The sequence below is a fragment of the Metarhizium brunneum genome, chromosome 7, assembly GCF_013426205.1.
Source record: "Metarhizium brunneum chromosome 7, complete sequence".
NCBI lineage: Eukaryota > Fungi > Ascomycota > Sordariomycetes > Hypocreales > Clavicipitaceae > Metarhizium > Metarhizium brunneum.
Genome location: NC_089428.1, coordinates 2,407,704 through 2,425,212, shown reverse-complemented (window position 1 = coordinate 2,425,212; position 17,509 = coordinate 2,407,704). Strand labels below are relative to the sequence as shown.

Here is a 17,509-nt window from a genome sequence, read left to right as displayed (position 1 = left end):
CCCTGTTCAAGCATGGTTAATAGCTTCGTTTCTAATTTAGAAGCATCTAAGCAGAGACGTACACACGACCCCCGGGCACGTATACCCGGAGAGAGACGCGGGCCGCGCAGCACAGCACAGGATGGTGCTACTCTTGGTGCAGCCCTGCGTGTGCAGAGTCCTTCGGTCGAGGGACACAGAGCCAGCTGATGGCGGTGGCGGCGAGCAGCCCGACCAGGATGGGCTGCAACACTTGTACTCCGGCGTTGGATGACACGACGCCCGTGATGACGGGGAACAATGAGCCGCCCATTTGGGCAGAGACAAACACCAGCGCCAGCGCCGTGGAGTGTATATGCCGAGGGAAAAGCTTGGACCCGAGCGATATGCCCTGCGAGGATTTGGATTAGGGCAAGATCCCGTGTATCAGCGGCGTAGAGGCTGCTACTGCGCCGTGGATGAGATGGGACGGCTCACTTACTGTTGCGAAGAGCGGGCCGGTGAAGAAGCCGATGAAGCTTACGGCGATGGAGGCAGCAATGATGTTTGGTACACTGGGTGGCGGGTGGTGTGATGGTTAGAAATGCGAGGGAGAAAAGTAGCAAAGTAATTCAAATAGACTGGAGAAGGAGAAAAAGACACAGAGTCCGTGATTCAAAGCATCCCGGTTGGCTACGCCAAAGGGACAAGCAGTAGAAAAGCGACAACTCACAGCCAAAAGACAAGTTGGAGGGCGGTAGAAAGCAGGCAATAGACAAAGACCATGCCGCGCTCGCCAAACCGGTGCGTAGGCTCCGCGAGCAACAGCCGGCCCAGCAGCGCGCCGCCGCTGAAGCCGGCCGGGACGTATCCCACCTGCGAAAGGCTGCCGCGGCGCACGTCGACGAGATACTCGACCACCCAGCCGCCGGCCGTCAGCACCGAGCCCAGGTAGAAGAAGAAGAAGGCGCACAGAAACCACACGCTCGGCGTGGCGGCAGTCGCGCGGATGAGCCGCCACGCCTCGCCGCTTCTCGACGGCCGCGTGCCCCGGTCCCGGTCCCGGTCCGCCCTGAGCCGCAGCGAGTCGCGAAAGGCAACCAGCACCAGGGCCAGGTTGGCGACGCCCACGGCCAGCGGGAACGCGTAGAACAGGTGCCACCGCGAGGCGGCGGCCACGGCCGTGGCGGCAAAGGGCCCGGCGAGACACCCGGCCATGTAGGCGGCGTGGATGGCGGCGAGCCAGCGGTGCGCGCCGGCGACGCCCGCCGCCAGCGTGTTCCCGTGCGTGTCCTGGAAGGCCTGGCCGACGCTCACGAGCCAGAAGGTGGCGACGAACAGGCCGAACGGGGGGTCCCACGCGCGGAGGCTATGCGCGGCGACTTGGCACGCCGCGCCGAGGGCGAGCATGGCCCCGAGGTCGAGATGCGAGCATAGATGGGCGTTGGCGACGGCCGCCGAGAACCAGCCGGCAAAGTTGGCGCCGTATCTGGCGGGGAGATGTGGTTAGTGGCGCTGGGGGAGAGGGCACGCGAAGGGAGGGGGGTGCCCGTACACGCTGGACACGATGGCGGTGCTGATGCCGTATTCGCGTATGACGTACGGCAGCAGGGCGCCCGTGCTGCCGTCGTTGACGCCGGCGACGAAGAAGGAGAAGCCGACGCTGATGAGCTTGAGGGTTGCTGCTGGTGATGGGTGTGGAGGAGCGTCGACTGTGGTGGCGTGTGGTGTTTCAGTGAGGGGGATGTTTTGCACGGTTTCGGCGACGGTGTCGGTGGTTGTGGTTGTCATGATGTGCGGGTTGGGTCGTGATGCCTGACGGGAAGAGTGAGATGGTCCGAGGTGATGAGGCGAATTACGACTGGACTAGTCACGGAGGAACGGAAGAGAGTTGAACGGAAGATTCGGGGAGAGCAGTGTGTGCGAGATAATAGAGTGCGATGTGTAGATGTGTTTTTAGAGTTTGAGCAAGGCTCCGAGTTGACCAAATGTCGGAGCGACGGGCCGACGGGCCGCACGTTGGCTCAATGTTGGTTGCCTTTTTTGGAGAATCCACGAATCCATCTCCAACCGTGGCAGGATGCATTGGGGAGTGTCGGCAACGATTGACGCGGGCTGTGCGGGGGATGGCGTATTGAGAGGTCAACTGGTTGCTTGCTGTCATGTTCCAAAGCAGGCATTGGACAAGCGGTGGGCAGTTGGGCAAATTATATAAATACATCGAGTACAATTGCCAAAATTTCTAACCCAATTCACGCCATGCTTTTTCTTTTGTCGGAGCATTCATATTATTAAAGTCTCCAAGTTATAACATTCAATGTTCTTGGACAGACAAAGGATCTTTCTACCCTCGGTCAGTAGCTCCAAGGTAGGTTCGGGGTAAATAAGACAATGGCGATTCGAGTATATACGCCTTACTATCATACCCTTAAATACCGTATTTCCCCCAGAGTGGCTACATAATTTTACAAGAGAGCGTTGTCAAAGTCCGATATATAAGCTGCATCATTCTTACCATGGTAGTCAAGTGTATCTTAAAGCCTTACCATGTTGTCTATACTGGACCGACTTGATTTCGCTGTTATACTTCCCTACCCTATACAGAGACTACGAATGCAATACACCCTTTCCCATCCTCTATACGACTGCAGAAACATATTCCCAATGCGCCCGAATACATGGGGCGTACTACTCTCCGCCGGAAAGATGACCTATAGAACAGCTTCCCAGGTGGGCAGATGTTTGTCACCGAGTGTACGGAGGCACAGTCCCTCTCCAAGCTTGCGAGGCGCAGAAATGCACCAACCCATCCAAGAAACCCCAATACTTGTCTGCGTATGTTGCACTCTCCCTCTCCGTTCCAATCCAAATCTGTGCGGTATGAGACCCTTGAGTAATCTTTACCATAAGCCCAGATTTTCAATCTTCAACCCCACAGGAAAAGTCCGCAAGCCATGGTCCAAATCAGTAGTACGTGGTTGAGAAGCGTCCTTGGTTGTCAAAAGTCTCAGAAACGTTAAACTACCCAGGATTGGAATCAAAGTCAAACTGGCTGAGAAAGCAGAAATAGACTCGTACTTGAAAGCCTCGCCAACCTAACGCTTGTCATTATTTCACCTCGGCGTTTCAGTGATTAGGCACGATTAGGCATTCTGTTTTAAAACACAATTGCGGTTGAGCCAGTCTCCAGCCTTCAAAAAAACATCATGACCCGATCTAACCCGTCCTCTGCCATGCGTGGCGGCGGAATAATACGATGCTTACCTCAAGGTGTCAAAAGCTCCGAGGCCTCCTTTTTGTAACGCCGTCCTGGCTCATGCTAACTTTGTTGCATTCCCCTTCCCTACAGAACCATAGCCATTCAGCGTCTCATTTTACGATGAGACCTCTGCCACAACGAATTACACTTCATGCAGCAACCTGGCGCAGTGAGGTGGCCTCGCATAGTCTTTTTCTGCCGAATCTTCTTGATATCGTTTCGTCTGGCAGTCTTACCCTCCGACTGATGGCCTCTGGGCCCTTGTTGCAGCTGGGATCGTACCAAGTGGCTTCCGCTCAGTCGAAGAGCCGAAACGCCGAAGAGCCGAGACTGCTTACAAGACACAGGTCAATATCCATGGCTATTTTTTTTTATTTTTTCACTTACTTCACAGAATTCGCACTCCAAGTCATTGATGCCTTTAGCGCAATAGTGACCGCTATTATATGACGCCAGTTTTCTACCACCTGGCTTTGCGGCTCGCACCCCATGTAAGAAATCTGCTCACCGTCCTGTTTCTGAAGACAGGACTAGAACTCTAGCCTTGCCAGCTAGCATAGATGCCAAGATTTTCGCTTCCCTCATGGTCTGATACGTAAATCTTGGCACGATCGCCGGGTAGGCCTTCTTATCTCTCGGGCCGCGGAAAGCTTGTCGAAGCTCCATGTTTGGGCGAGCAGCCAATCAGACGACAACTGGTAACTACTTATGAGAGCATATATATGTATAGGTTGGCATTCCAATACATGTCGCTTACGCTACCGAGGAGCGTGTGGGGGTCCCGTTGGTGAAGCAAATTATGTGGTAGATGCATGATTGGGCCACGTGGGTATACAAGGAGTGCTATAGCAGTTTGTATCGACTAGGCTTTGCGTATAGATGTTATATGGGACTTTATTAACTACATGCCACACATGTTATTTATCACTACTCGTCAACTAAACATCTCGGCCAATATATCCCGAGAGCCTTGGAAAATTGATGACATCATGCAATTTCCCGTATAAACAGTCCCATTACCCATCTATAATGAGCTTCAAATATTCAGATACGATAGCAAGAGGGGGTCTTATTGAAATGTAGGACGTCGATGCGTCTTCATCATGTTTGTATTTTCTACTAGGTCCTTGCATTATGAAGTATCGGTATAACCGGCCAAGCCAATAGCGCGAGAATCTCTAAGCGGCTCAATAGATTGAATGCGAAGCCACTGGGACCGTGGTCATAATGGCAGCCGACGTCGATATTAGTTACCAGATGCCGCAATCTATATAATCTGTTTACTACTCCCAAGCAGATTGGTCTTGACATGCACAGAACCTTGTATATTTGCAACGCAACGTCCTGATATCCTTTTGTCTCAGCGACCATGATCTCCTTGAGCTGGGCTGTAGGCCTATGCTCGATACTATGGCCGAGTTACTCTGGTGCAGTACCAACAACACCGTCGCCATCCTCGTCAGCCTCATCACCCACCACCTCCTTCAATGTCGTCATGGACGCGCCCGCAAATGCGTACCTCTGGGTCCCACAAAGAGACTGGCAGAATTTTCAACAGCAGGGCGTCCTTTTCAATACTAACCCATTCCGAAGAGACATTGGCGAATTCGGATTGGAGCTGGAAACCTCTGTTGGGGAACAGTTCTCAAATGGCGATACAGTGATTGTCGAACTTGCTCTAGGGCCACACACCATACGCTCAGAGTCCCATCTTTCCACCTATGGCGTATTCTTCTCGCAGGTGCGGAGGCATCAGTCTGTTGAGGACCGTGAACAAGCTAACGAGGCTGGATGGACTGTCAATGACCGATTCAACACTTCGTGGAACCAGTTTGGCGCGATATCTGGGCAGGCAAATTACGGAGTCCCAGAGATGCGGCAGATGGACCAACGCTATCTCAACGGCGTGGCTGCTGATCACTTCACCCGGGCACTGCTGCACTACTTAACCGGCGCATCGAGCATTCTGGATGCGAATTTACGACAGTCGTTTAGGCGCCTCATTGGCTGGGGAGAGGAACAGGGACAAGCTCAGCTCCTGCCTGCTGTTACGAACCGTAAGCGAAATCTGCAATTTTCTCCAGGAACATCGTGCTGACATGGATCTTTTGTGCAGCTCTGTCGATGGACTCGATAGTGGTGCAGTATCTGTCGTCTCTGGAGGCAGACGTGAGGCTTGCAAGATATGGTATCATCGAGGGCAATCTGGCGAATGGACCGTGCCCGGCGTTGATTCGCACCATAGCTGCGCATCTAGGTGTAGGCCCATCGCTCTGGGGACGTGATGAAGACCAAGCTACGGAAATACCGGGAAGTTGCGAGAATGCCGTGTCCGTGTATTGCAGACAGCAAGCGCAGGCGCAGGACGGCCTGTGTGAGGCTGTCAAAGAATCGGAGCAAACCGACGTGGAAACATGCAACTACTTCAAGTCCCTCGAGGCCAAGTTGACCATGGGAAATGGGCTTTGGGGCTTTGATGGCGCCGGCACCGTCGATGACATTGTCATCGAGTTCGGGGGGCACAATCACCAAACCATCCTAAAACATCCGTCGCACGGAGACGAGGCCACAATCTCGGTGGACCTTGAAAAGGCCTTTGGATCAAAGCAAGTCCTCGTTGAAGCTGTCAAATCGTTTCAATTATACTCGGTGCAGGATGAGCAGAAGAATCCGGACTCGTGGGAGATTGGAGGTATGTTTCCCGCCCGCCAGGGCAAGACAACGTGGCCTAACATTGCGCCGAACAGGTCTCTACATTTACGGAACGTGCGTCGAGTCGTCGAGGAGAGTTGTTGTCAAGAAATACGACAATGTCTACGATTGGTTCAACCGGTTCGGCGACATGAACCCGGGGTATGGGTCGTCCCATTTTAACGGCCATGTTGCTCTTGGTGACTGGCAGTGGGAGACACCAGACGACAAGACCAAGACAATCGCCGTCATGCCGCCCGGGCAGCCGCATGCCTGTACCGAATTCAAATCGCTCGAGGCATATCTTGAGCTGGGCAAAGGGGTGTATCAGGGCAGCGGAGCCGGAACCAACGACGAGATCATGCTTGACTTTAGCGACAGCGCATTCACCCCGAGCAATATCCTGCTCATGTCATCTCCCTCGCGTGGTGATTCGGTAACGAAGCCTATTGAACTGGAAAGTGTCTTTGGAAAATCGGTGCTGTCTCCAAAGGATGTTAGACAAGTTGCAGTCTACTCTAGGGAGGGCACAAGCCACTGGGCAGATCCATGGGAGGTCGCAAGTATGTTTGCCCCGTCTTTTTATAACAGATGCGTGATGCTAATACAAGGTTTTTCCGGTATTAGCTTTCAAACTTATAGCCCATTGTGAAGGGTCGGCGAAAACCGCAGAGGTTACCAAGTGGCGCGACATATATCAGTGGTTTGATCGTTTTGAGGGACCGTCGACGCTGAGTGGAGAGTTGTCTCTCAGAGACTGGCACTGGGCGTAGGATTTCCGTACGACCAGACGTGTTTACAATTTGTGACTGGGCTCAACAGCCAAGTCGCACTCGAAAGTTTTCGCTTCTTCACTATAACAGTCTCTGGGGATAGATACATTGAACTTGATGATTTGGGTGTTCCTGTATTGACTGCCACGTTGCACCGTGACGTTTGAGGAGTTTCATGTCAGAATATTTAAATGGCGGCGTTTGTGCTGTGCTCAGGACGTTGACACTTGATGTTGTTATGGAAACTTTCAAGTACCTTTGTGACCATGGGTTGTCCGGGTGTTGGCTTTTGACGCGCCAAAGCAACCAATATGCAGACATGGATATTTCATGTCCCTGACGGCTGGTTCGCAACGGCTTCTCCATAAATTGGCACGTTGCAGGGCGACATTCCACGCCGCACGGGGGTGGATGCTCGACTCACGAGCTTGGGGTGTTTATCCTCCACGTTATAAGCCCACATTCATCCAGACACAATCAGGAAGCTAGGCTGATTTCCCGTCCAGAATACCGTCGACATATGTACGCAGTACACGCCCCTCATCATCGTCACCTAAGCTTCCACCATCAGCCGGCCCGAGCATGGTCTGAACTCAAAAGTCTCACATTGTGGGGCTCATCTGGCTCATCACCATTCCATTGCTCCGTTCCCCAGATCTTGCGGAGCTGGCCATGGATGGAATCCGTGCGGTCTCGGACGTGCTGGTGTCGCCGTGTGTCATCGTCGTCAACCTTGGGCTCGAAACCTACGTGCCAGTGCTCCATGTCAAGGCGGCCCATACCTCCTCCCGCAACTCGCCACCGAGTCCTTCAAATCTCCAACCATGACGGCCTACATTCGTCCCTTGTCCTCTCTGGATCTGGATCGGTGCGCGGCCCTAGAGTCTGCCGCCTTTCCGCCGTCGGAGGCTGCGACATACGAAAAGGTACCGCAGCTCCCGGTCACTGAACCTAGCAACGGAACCAGCGATTAACGTCTCATTCATCAAGATTGACTACAGGCTTTCTAGCTGCCCGGAGCTTTGTTACGGGCTGTTTCTCAGAAACTCCGATGCGGCGGCGCCCGATCCGAGCACAGTCCGGGTCCTCTCGTCTGCCGAGGCGCAGGACAAGGACGGCATATTGGTTGCTCACACGATTGCGACCAAGGCCAGGGCAACGCTCATAGTCGACCAGGATATGGACTATCCCAAGGACTGGAAGACGAACCCGAGAGTCGTGGCCGACGCCGGGCATCAGCCGTCCGGGACCAGTATCGCGCTGCACTCTCTCGCCGTTTCACCCGACTACCAAAGGCAGGGGCTGGGCAAGCTCCTGATGGGGAAATATATCGAGCAAGTAAAGAAACTAGATGGTGTCGAGAGGATTTCGATCCTGACATACGAAAGGCTTGTCCCCTACTATGAGAAACTCGGCTTCAAGAACCATGGCAAGAGCGCGGCTACCTACGCGGGCGTTTCGTGGTACGACCTGGTACGATTTGCCCATGCCTTGTTTTGGGAAGGACATGCTGACATGCACTAGACCTACGACTTTTCCTAGACTTTACTTGGCATGTGTCTGTGGTTCGAGGCAGCATGACCATCCGGGGTGAGTACAAGTCGGAAGGGAGGGAAAGTCTGGGAAAGCAGACTAATTTCCTCTCAGTACATAAAGGTTTTTTGATGGGCGCTTTCAAACTCTATCGATTCACATTTCAATTCAATTTTCGGTTCTAAATAGTAGCCTGAAATACTGCTGAGCTGTGGCCTGCTTGACTTGGGCTGTGGAGGCTTAAAATGACTTGATGCGGCGGCGAATGGCCATGCCCTTATGGTGGAGGTATATGAGGACAAAGATCAGATATACTTGTAAATGAAGTAAAACAAGCACTTGGCAGAAGATCCCATATCGCTAGCCCTGTAATTCCATCTAAGTGAAATGTGAATATTTCTTTTAGGTACAACTTTATAAAGGTTCATCAACAAGAACCAAGGCCACACGTAAGAAGCAAGCAGAGGGGAAGTGTTTATAAAACAATCAACTTGGAATACTCCCAAAAAATAAAAAAAAACCGTAGCCTATGGACCATGATTCCCGAGTTACTTCAACGGCAAACTAGACCCGACTTCATATCCCACCACGACCCCTTTCGCGCCGTCAGCCCGCAAATATTTTGATAGTCATGTCCATGCTTGCCGTCGCAGCAACGCAGCGAATCTGGACCTCCGCGCCCGTCTTCACTTTTGCACTCATCGGCGCCGCACCCAAGCCATCGCCGGTAGACGCAGACACGCCGCCGCTTGCCACTTGCGGAACCCACTGTAGACAAGTGATGAATTGCTCGTGAATGCCCTCCAACACCTTGACGCACTGGCCCTGCGCCAAGTCCCAGCACCGCAAGGTCTTGTCGTCGGCCACGGAAAGCAGATACCTGCCACCGGGGTGAAACACAATCGCAGTCACCCAGCTGTCGTGGCCGACCAACGTCCGTACGCACGTTCCCTGCGCATCCCATATCATGATGGTATTGTCGCGGGAGCCGGTGGCAATAAACTCGGCCGCACCGCCAGACACGGCCGGTTCTTTGGACGGAGCCACGGCCGCCAAGTACGGGTGTGAAGATGCCGGCGCGAGAGCACAGCAATTGATGCCGAGAGCGTGGCCGACGAGGGTCAGCGTGCTCTCGGGGCTCGCGGCGGATATATCCCACAGGCGAGCCGTGCGGTCGTTGCCCGCCGACAAGAGGATTCGGCCGTCGGCAGATGGATATATCGACCGGACCCAATCGGTGTGGCCGCGCAGTGTATAGACACAGTGGCCGTTTTCGACATTCCACAGCTTGATTGTGCGATCACCGCTGGCGCTGGCGAGTTGTCGAGGGCCCCATTCCAGATGGCTAGAGGGCACAAAACGGACGGAGCAGATGCTGTGATCGTGGCCGTATAGGGTGCGGATGTTCTTGTAGTCGTCTGCAGGGTCCCAGAGCTTGATGGTGAGATCGGAACTACACGACGCAAGAAGAGTGCCGCCGTGCGGACCGCCATAGTCGACGCCTCGGACCGCCTGCGTGTGGCCCTTGATGGTCTTTTCCAGCTCGCCGAATTCCCAGTCCCATATTTTGATTGTGCAGTCGTCTGATCCGGAGGCAAGGGAGGAAAACTTGGGGTGGAAAGCGACGCAATTTATCGCGCCCTGGTGGCCCTGCAGTGAATATCGCGGCGATTCGGGCAGCCAGCAGGAAGGGTCCTGTCGCTTCGAGGTTGCCTGAATGGTGCGGTCAATGTCCGATTGCAAGGCGGCGTTTCGAGATTCAAGATCCATAATCTATGACATGGACGGGAGCAGGTTAGCTGCTAGATGTATCCGGCTTTGGATGGCCAAGGGGCATATGGCGCGCCTGCGCAGTTACCTGCCTTTCTCTGCAATCGAACCGTGCTCGTCCATTTCTTCTCGAGCAAATTTTCGTACTTCTTGGTCACGTCGGCAGTGAATACATTCTCGTCGAGGCCAAGCTCCTTGCGGAGCGTATCCGAGGTGACGTGCTTGTCGTTCGCCGACAGGTAGGCAATGATGGATTTGTGCCTAGGGAGGCTTTAGTGCACATCTCGGTCGCAAATCGTGATGCAGACGCACAGCTCTTCAGCTTGTCGGCTGGTCAAGATGCGGCCCGTGGCTGCAGGAGCAAACATGGTTGGAGGCGATGCTGGTACGCGGCGGCAGTGAGCAATCTGGCATATAGACCTCGTTTGCTACGTGCCAAAGCCCATCTGGGAAACGGACGACATGTGTCCAAAGGCTTCAGGCCAGCACATCCTTCTGAACATGGCGAGGCCGATATGCCCGCTGTGCAACAACAAGGCGCGGAAAACGCGGTGTGACACACGGGCACTTGGACACTTGGATGGCCCAACGATTGGCTATATGGCAGTCGGTGAGACATCAATTTGCCGTCAACAGCCACCTGCTTCTTGTGCTGGTGTTGCGCCGTCCAAGGCCCTTAGACTATCAGTCAATACTCCGTATGCCGTACGACGGCACTGCAGTCCAAATCACTTTCCAGACAAGGCGTCCAACATGTTTCATCCGATGACAGACACCATCACCAAGGGTACATGTCGCAGCAGTATCATTGCAGTGCCCTACATGACAAACTAACTGGGCGGTGCAGGTCCGGTCACCAAGGCTGCCAAACACGGTTGAGCCATCAAATACAAATTACTCCAGTCCGTTTCATACAGTACGTACCAAGGCATGCAAAAATCCCGTCATGCACGTCCCCATGTGTCGCTCCATCGTCACTTCAACAGCCGCCGCGACCCAGACTCGGACCAGATGCGCGCATACCACTGATGCAGCTCCTCCATCCAAGGCGGCATCGGTCCCTTGACCCCCAACACTTTGCCCTGGCTCGCGAACAAGCAGCTCTTCAGCGTGAGCTCGACCTCGGCCCGCGCGTCGTCCACCACGGCGCCAATGACAAACAGGCCGTCGCCGCCTCGCGGGCCCCGGACGCGGGGGGAGTCGCCGCACCGCACCGTGATGGACGTGGCCGTCTTTTCCACAACCTCGAAGTGGTCCGCGATGCAGGTCCCCTCGTCGTACGCGCTCCGGGAGAGCTGCTCCCTCGTCCACAGGTCCGCGCTCGTCTCGGGCCCGCGGTACTTCCACTCGAGATAGCGGCGCTGCGCCTCGAAGCCTGACGTGATGATGCCAATGTTAGCCCGTGGTCGAGGGTGCAGGCGCGTGCGGCCAGAGCTTACCGTAGCCGGACCAGACGCCGCGGCAGTATTCTAGGACGAGATCGCCCGGGTTTTTGAGAAGCTCGGGTCGGATCCTGTCGAGCGGCAGGCGCTTGATGCACACGTCCTGGGTCGCGGGGTTGGCGGACGGGTTGTATCGCTTGAACAGCTTCGACGTCCAGATCGGGTCGGACGCTGCGAGGGGCGAGAGGACGGGGTTCTTGGCGGCCAGGTAGGCCGCGAGACTGGTGGTCGCCACGAGCGACGAGAAGACGGTTTTGGAAAGGAGACCCATGGCTGACTGGAAGGAATCCGACGACGCTGGCTTCGGTAACGTGGTTTGCCGGTGATGGGGAACTTGGGCCGCTGCTCTGCGCCCGGCTTGCTCCCGCGCCCTTGGTCTCTCAAACTTCAAATGTTGCTTGGGTGGCGGCGAGGTGTTTTGGCTCGAGTCATGGACAATCAGAGCCCGTTGTCTTGCCGTTTGGAATCTGTCGCGCGATTCCGTCTATCGTGGTGACGGTGGTGTCGGATGGCGTGGGGTTGAATTGGATTGCCCATGTCATTGGACCGTGGCCAACGAACGGCACCTTGCCCATTTAGAGTTAGCACAAGTCGAGTCCAAAGTTGGGACCTTCATCATCATCACCATCATCATCATCACAAAAAGCCCAAGTTGAAGATGGCTCCCCTTGGGGGTCGGTACGCCATTCTTTCCGAGGGCCCCGGCATCTACACCGGCCTCACTGCCGTGTGCCTTGTTCCACGGACGCGATGCAAGGCCCGGCTGAGAGAGGGCACGTTATCGCGGCATGTCCCAGGAGAAGACCGGACTGGATCAAACACTGTTGTCGCCACATTTATCCTGATGCGGCATATGAAGAGGACCACTGGCAGGGCCATGTGCCAATTGAATGTGAAAATGCCGTAGCGTCTACTGCCATGGCCATTCTACTTGCACGCATTACGATGAATGCAACACCTCATGGAACAACTTGATCCTAGCCCAGCACTTCGACTGCATTGTCACCCTGGGAAATTTCCAATTGAATCCGTAGCCATGGTGAATGAAACAGTTGGAGTAGACTGGATTGCATTTACAACGTGATCTACAGTAGACTCGGCATGATGAGACCTTTGGTGGAGTGGAGGAAGAGATAAGTGCCTCGGCGAATTATGCTTCTGAGCAGATGGTTCAAATCCACGACAATACAGCGGCTGGCAAAGAGATTGCCAGAATATTGGGCAAGGCTCTCGTGAGTTCGCCGTCGCCAGTTCTCGGAAACCACGGCTGGCGCCTTGTCATGGCCATGACGGCGAGTGGTGCCAGCTACACAAGAGCCACTTGAGAGGCTTTGCAATTCACTCTTGGTGAGTCATGTAACTGTATCTTGACATATGTAGCGCGTGATGTAGACTAAACTTCTGCGAGTGAACAAGATAAATTCGTAAACGTGGGTACTCCTTCATATGGGACGCAACGATCGCCTTGTCTATGCCGCTCGTCTCCTGGGAACCAGAGCAGATAAACAACCATGAACAAGAAGTGATTGAAACCCCGATCGTCTTGGTACAAGGATGCGGAGCTGGTAAAGGTAGGGAGATTGATACGACCTATGTTGGCATTATTGCCAATGGTCGCCATGGCTGGACAACGCTGCATCTAGCTATAGGTCTTCGGTATCACCAAAGTAATTTTTTTGGTTCCCGAATGCTTCCTCAGCGGCAACCGCGTCTCGTAGGTTTTCCCTTCATGTCCTTTTTGCGTTTTAGCTCATCCTTTGAACAGCCGAGTGCTGTACCTCTGCCCCGTGTGCCATGATTGCTGCAAGCCGCACATAGTTGGACGCGCATTAAATGAATGCAACATGCCGACCAGACACAATGAACCAGACTGCTCACCACATGTCTCTCCGACTCATCATTGTTCCTCATGTGTCCCCGACGTCGCAACAATTCCAGACTATTGTCTAGGGCAGTGGGTGGTATCAAGTGATAAGCCTCTCCTTGTCGGCGATGTCCTAGACCCCGACTGTTTCAAATATGTAGGTATTGAGTCATTGACCAATTATTTACAGTTGCGGACTAGTTTACAGCCCATGGCAACCAATATTGGAATCGGGAAAGCGACCTAGCGTATATGATTGTAGGCCTTTTGCGAAAGAATGACGGGTGATTTGCTACTAGTACTATAACTAGAAAAAAGAACCTGTTTCATATTCCACCATCTACCCGTCCTTGGTCCCCATTAACTGATGTTCGATAGTCTGTGCGCAAGGCCAACTTGAGTGGTTAGTTTCTTCATCCGAAATGCCGAAGCTCCATACGTCAAGTAGTACGTACATAGTCGATAGGTTGGATGGCTATTTAGGCCTGCTATCGCTGCTGGTGCCACTGAAGTTGAGCTCTTGATATCGGCCTACACCCCCAAGGAGTGGTCAAAGGGTCAAAGTTCAGCCCGTGACTTCACTACGGGGCGCCCGGAAACAAACAGAACATGCGGAGTATAGAGGTATTTGTCACGGGTATCCTCTTGTTCGAGCCGGGGTCGTCTTGGTATAAATCTGCAGAAACTTATCTCTCTGGGAGATGACTCTCGCCGCACGCGGGCTGGCAGGGTTGACGTCTGCGGCCTGCGCCCTCCGAGGTTGGATGGACGGAATTTCAGGCTCTGTGCTTGGCGACCAGCCAAGTTTGAGAATAGAGATAATAGGCGGACTAGTGTAATGGCTGTTGGAAAGAAACAAACCATTGGCCATCGGGGTTCTTCCTTACACCACATGCAGGTTAATCCCCTCTGTACAGTCACCAAACACATGCAAATACAAAGTATGGGCAATTCGACCAAGTTTCTTCAGAGCTTAAACGCATCAATGATCGACGTCCACCATAAACTTTAAACGTAGTTTCAGGAAACAAGATGACGTGCAGATAGCATGCTCCCTCCGCACATTTTATATTGAAGGATAGATGGCAAAGCCGCGAGCCCCCTTGATCTTGGGCGACGGGGGACAAGGGACGATGCCGCACAACCCAGGCCCTCCGCAACATTGCACCCTGGCCCGAAGGGCCACATATTTTCCCGAGGTGAACCGTCCGGTTGTTGGCAGCAGCGGTTCGGCCGGGCAGGTTCCAAGCATCTCAAGAGGGGCCTCCCTCTGTGCGAGAGCTATTCCGATTCTCCCGAATAATGCGCGGCGCATGAAACTCCAAGGTCCTGGTGACGGCACCTGAAAAGTTTAAACATACGAGCCGGAGTGGCGGCAAGCATGTCTGGATTCCTAGTGGACAAAGATCGCGTGTAGATCGGGCAGGGGGTTACGGTTATGCCAACCAGACTCTGCGAACTTGTGTCCGTACATATGTACATACTTTTACACACATGCACACTTGCGACAGCGGATTCTAGGCCGCTGTCCTGCAGGACATGTTGGCCAATTTCCCATTGCCCACTTTTTGCTCCCTGCTTCTCCGCCGTTCCTGCATGTGTTTTGGATGCATGTGCGAGGTGATTGTCGTCTGCGGTCTCGAGTCGGCAAACATCACAAACAGGTTGGGGCAGATGTCACCTCACCCGACGAGGATCGGCCATATCACAGGGTGATCCCGTATCGCGTGGTATAAAATAAGGGTCGAGTTGCATCGCCCTGGTGTGGCTAGGACAGGGTTGGACAAGCCACCAGACTGTACCACACATTTGTAGGCACGAGCTGGCCATTTGGGCAAGTCGTGCACCAACTGGTGTATCATTGGTCGAAAATCCTCATTCAAGAGGCAAAGGCTTCATGATTGCCGTGGCCAAGTGCTGTTCTCCAAGAAACCGGTTTCGTGTGGCAAAAAGAAAATCGTCTTGCAGTCGGGGGCAAGGCCCTGCATGAATTTGAGACCAGCATGTTGGGTCGATGGCTGTTTCCTCGGCAAAAGAAACGTGAACAGCTCGTCATGACATGAACTCATGCTCTCTGCTCACTTATTCGGCTGCCCTGTGAGAGCGACAGTTGCCTCGGGCAGAGTGGGAGGTGTTCTGGGGCAAAGTCTCGCTGGTTACTAGTTGACGAATTTGTTCTGATGTCTGACGAGCTGTTTTCCGCCCCTCATCTTGATCTCTTGACTTTTGAGAAACAACTCTGCCGATTGTACGGAGTACGGAGTAGCGCATTGAACAAGCCCCGGGTATCGCGGTTCCATCGAGGCCGTCCTGGACTCATCCAGGGCAACTGGGCGACAGGTCTTGAGTGTTTTGTCCTTGTTGGTTGGCGTCGTCCAACAAGAGTCGTGCTTGGCACAACACACTCAGGCCGCCATGTGAGCGAGGCTTGCAATTGCTTCGGGTCCCGTGAACCTGGGACGGCGTTGACCTCGGTCGGGTTGGTAGTTTGTTGGCTGCAAGGAAGAAACCCAACGATGCGAAATTGTATCCATCGCCAAACTCGAACAATCTTTGGAGAGTACGGAGTACAGAGTACTAGTATGTATGCATGTAGTATGGGCATTTCATCGGATGTCACCACAGCCAAGCCAACAAGTATGCAAGGGGCCGCCCAAAGCTGAAAAACAAGAGACACAATGAACCATGGGGCTTCCCGCCATCCGCTAGGGCCAATTCCGGGGCGTTCTCTTGATGGCACTGGCTAGATGGCCGGCCGCTCGGTAAAAGGGTCGATGTCTGGTCTGGTGTTTCCGGCTGCCGACCGGTGCCCCTCGAGCCTTGCCGGTGCGCCAAGATGAGGTAATTAATTCGCGAGACGGTAGAGATTTGGCATCACCAGGGTAAAACCATTGCCCGACTGGATGCCGGATACTAGTTATTGGCATTTCGTCTCGGGGCCACGCTGCGAACGCCGCTCTGGGCAGATATCTTGTCTCCCCCCATCCACACCCTCCTGGGCGGCATTCCGTCCGGCACACAACCAGACGCCGTCCAAGTGCCAGCGTAGGGCGTAGTTAGTACCGGCAACAGGTTGACGGCGTGGCTTCTTGGATTCTAGCGCGGCAACATGTCCCGTCCCCACCGTCTCAACTCATTGTCTTGGGCATGCCAGCCTTGGCCGCTGATCAGGACAACTTTATCTCGAGGTATTGTTCCGTCTCCACTGCACCTCCCGACCTTGTTTTAGAAAAAAGGATCTTCTCTCTGCCCGTTGATCGGGTCGATTTGCTTCTGACTCGATCGAAACCCAGCCGTGACGAATTCCATTGCGTCTGGTCGAGCCTGGGCACAGGGTCCCCCCGGCTGCTCCCACACAACCAGCCTGTTTCTCCTCGTCCAGGTTCGCCCTGGGCAGCCAGACATGGAGTTACATACAACGGCTCATCTCGCCGGGGCCGGGGCGGACGCAGGAGCCCAACCCAACAGGTCCTTCAATAAGCAACCGTCTGGTCCCGTGTTTCCGGCGCCCGATGAATATCGCGATCCCCTACTCCGTACCCAGGCAGGGCCTTGGCCAACCCGCACCATGGTTCACGTCTGGGTCGGTCGTGGAGACTCACTACGGAGTACTCCGTACATTCGAGCCACATGCAACATGCACACGATTTCGGCTCAGCTGTCTTGTCCAGCGCGCAGCGCGTGTCGTCTGGTCCAATCACCCCGGGCGAGACAGCACACACCACCGGCCAGTAAGGCCATGGGCAAGGTTTAACTCGCGCTCGTTGTACGGAGTAGTACTATGTACAGATGGCCAGGGCGGGAAAGCAGAAGCAAGGGCTTTCCCCGTCCTGTATCCCCACGTCCCGTCTCAACTCATCAACTCACGTTGGTCGCAGACACACAGAGAGACAGAGACACAAAGGGAGAGAGGGCCAGGCTGCCGTGAGTGCTTCTGGCGTATGTTTGACTACTAGGGGCACCGCGGTGTGGATTCGGCATGCTCTGCGCCGAATCCAAACAAGAACAGGATGCAATTGCCCACGGGGGGGTTGGCAAGTCATGTCGTACTCACTCTGCCGTCTCGCCCGTTTGGCATTTCTCCCATTTCCTAATCCATCCTCACGTTTCTTTTGCCGACTTCTCCTGCTCTCGACATATATTCTTCACGCCCGCCGTTCTCTGCCAAAGCTCCCCGGTGCCCGATCCCGAGCAGACAGAGTCTACCGGACCGCCTCGC

General features: G+C 54.2%; 5 protein-coding genes across 5 annotated transcripts; 2 read left to right on the top strand and 3 right to left on the bottom strand.

Annotated features, from left to right (window-relative positions):
- Positions 1-127: 127 nt before the first annotated feature.
- On the bottom strand, positions 128-1,749 carry BSC6_4 (Bypass of stop codon protein 6; the record flags this gene model as incomplete). Its single annotated transcript, XM_066131866.1, has 4 exons — positions 128-370; positions 461-533; positions 692-1,447; positions 1,514-1,749. 4 exons carry the CDS (start codon positions 1,747-1,749, stop codon positions 128-130), a joined length of 1,308 nt encoding a protein of 435 aa, XP_065987981.1.
- A 2,963-nt stretch (positions 1,750-4,712) lies between these two features.
- On the top strand, positions 4,713-6,681 carry G6M90_00g112740 (uncharacterized protein; the record flags this gene model as incomplete). Its single annotated transcript, XM_014684855.2, has 4 exons — positions 4,713-5,274; positions 5,334-5,909; positions 5,965-6,471; positions 6,551-6,681. 4 exons carry the CDS (start codon positions 4,713-4,715, stop codon positions 6,679-6,681), a joined length of 1,776 nt encoding a protein of 591 aa, XP_014540341.2.
- An 824-nt stretch (positions 6,682-7,505) lies between these two features.
- On the top strand, positions 7,506-8,223 carry PAA1 (Polyamine N-acetyltransferase 1; the record flags this gene model as incomplete). Its single annotated transcript, XM_014684854.1, has 3 exons — positions 7,506-7,607; positions 7,672-8,154; positions 8,206-8,223. 3 exons carry the CDS (start codon positions 7,506-7,508, stop codon positions 8,221-8,223), a joined length of 603 nt encoding a protein of 200 aa, XP_014540340.1.
- A 597-nt stretch (positions 8,224-8,820) lies between these two features.
- Positions 8,821-10,352, bottom strand: PAC1-2 (Nuclear distribution protein PAC1-2; the record flags this gene model as incomplete). The annotated part of the gene is made up of 3 exons (XM_014684853.1): positions 8,821-9,987; positions 10,095-10,245; positions 10,297-10,352. 3 exons carry the CDS (start codon positions 10,350-10,352, stop codon positions 8,821-8,823), a joined length of 1,374 nt encoding a protein of 457 aa, XP_014540339.1.
- A 606-nt stretch (positions 10,353-10,958) lies between these two features.
- Positions 10,959-11,697, bottom strand: G6M90_00g112710 (uncharacterized protein; the record flags this gene model as incomplete). Its single annotated transcript, XM_014684852.1, has 2 exons — positions 10,959-11,359; positions 11,424-11,697. The coding sequence occupies 2 exons, from the start codon at positions 11,695-11,697 to the stop codon at positions 10,959-10,961; spliced, it is 675 nt and encodes a 224-aa protein (XP_014540338.1).
- Positions 11,698-17,509: the final 5,812 nt, after the last annotated feature.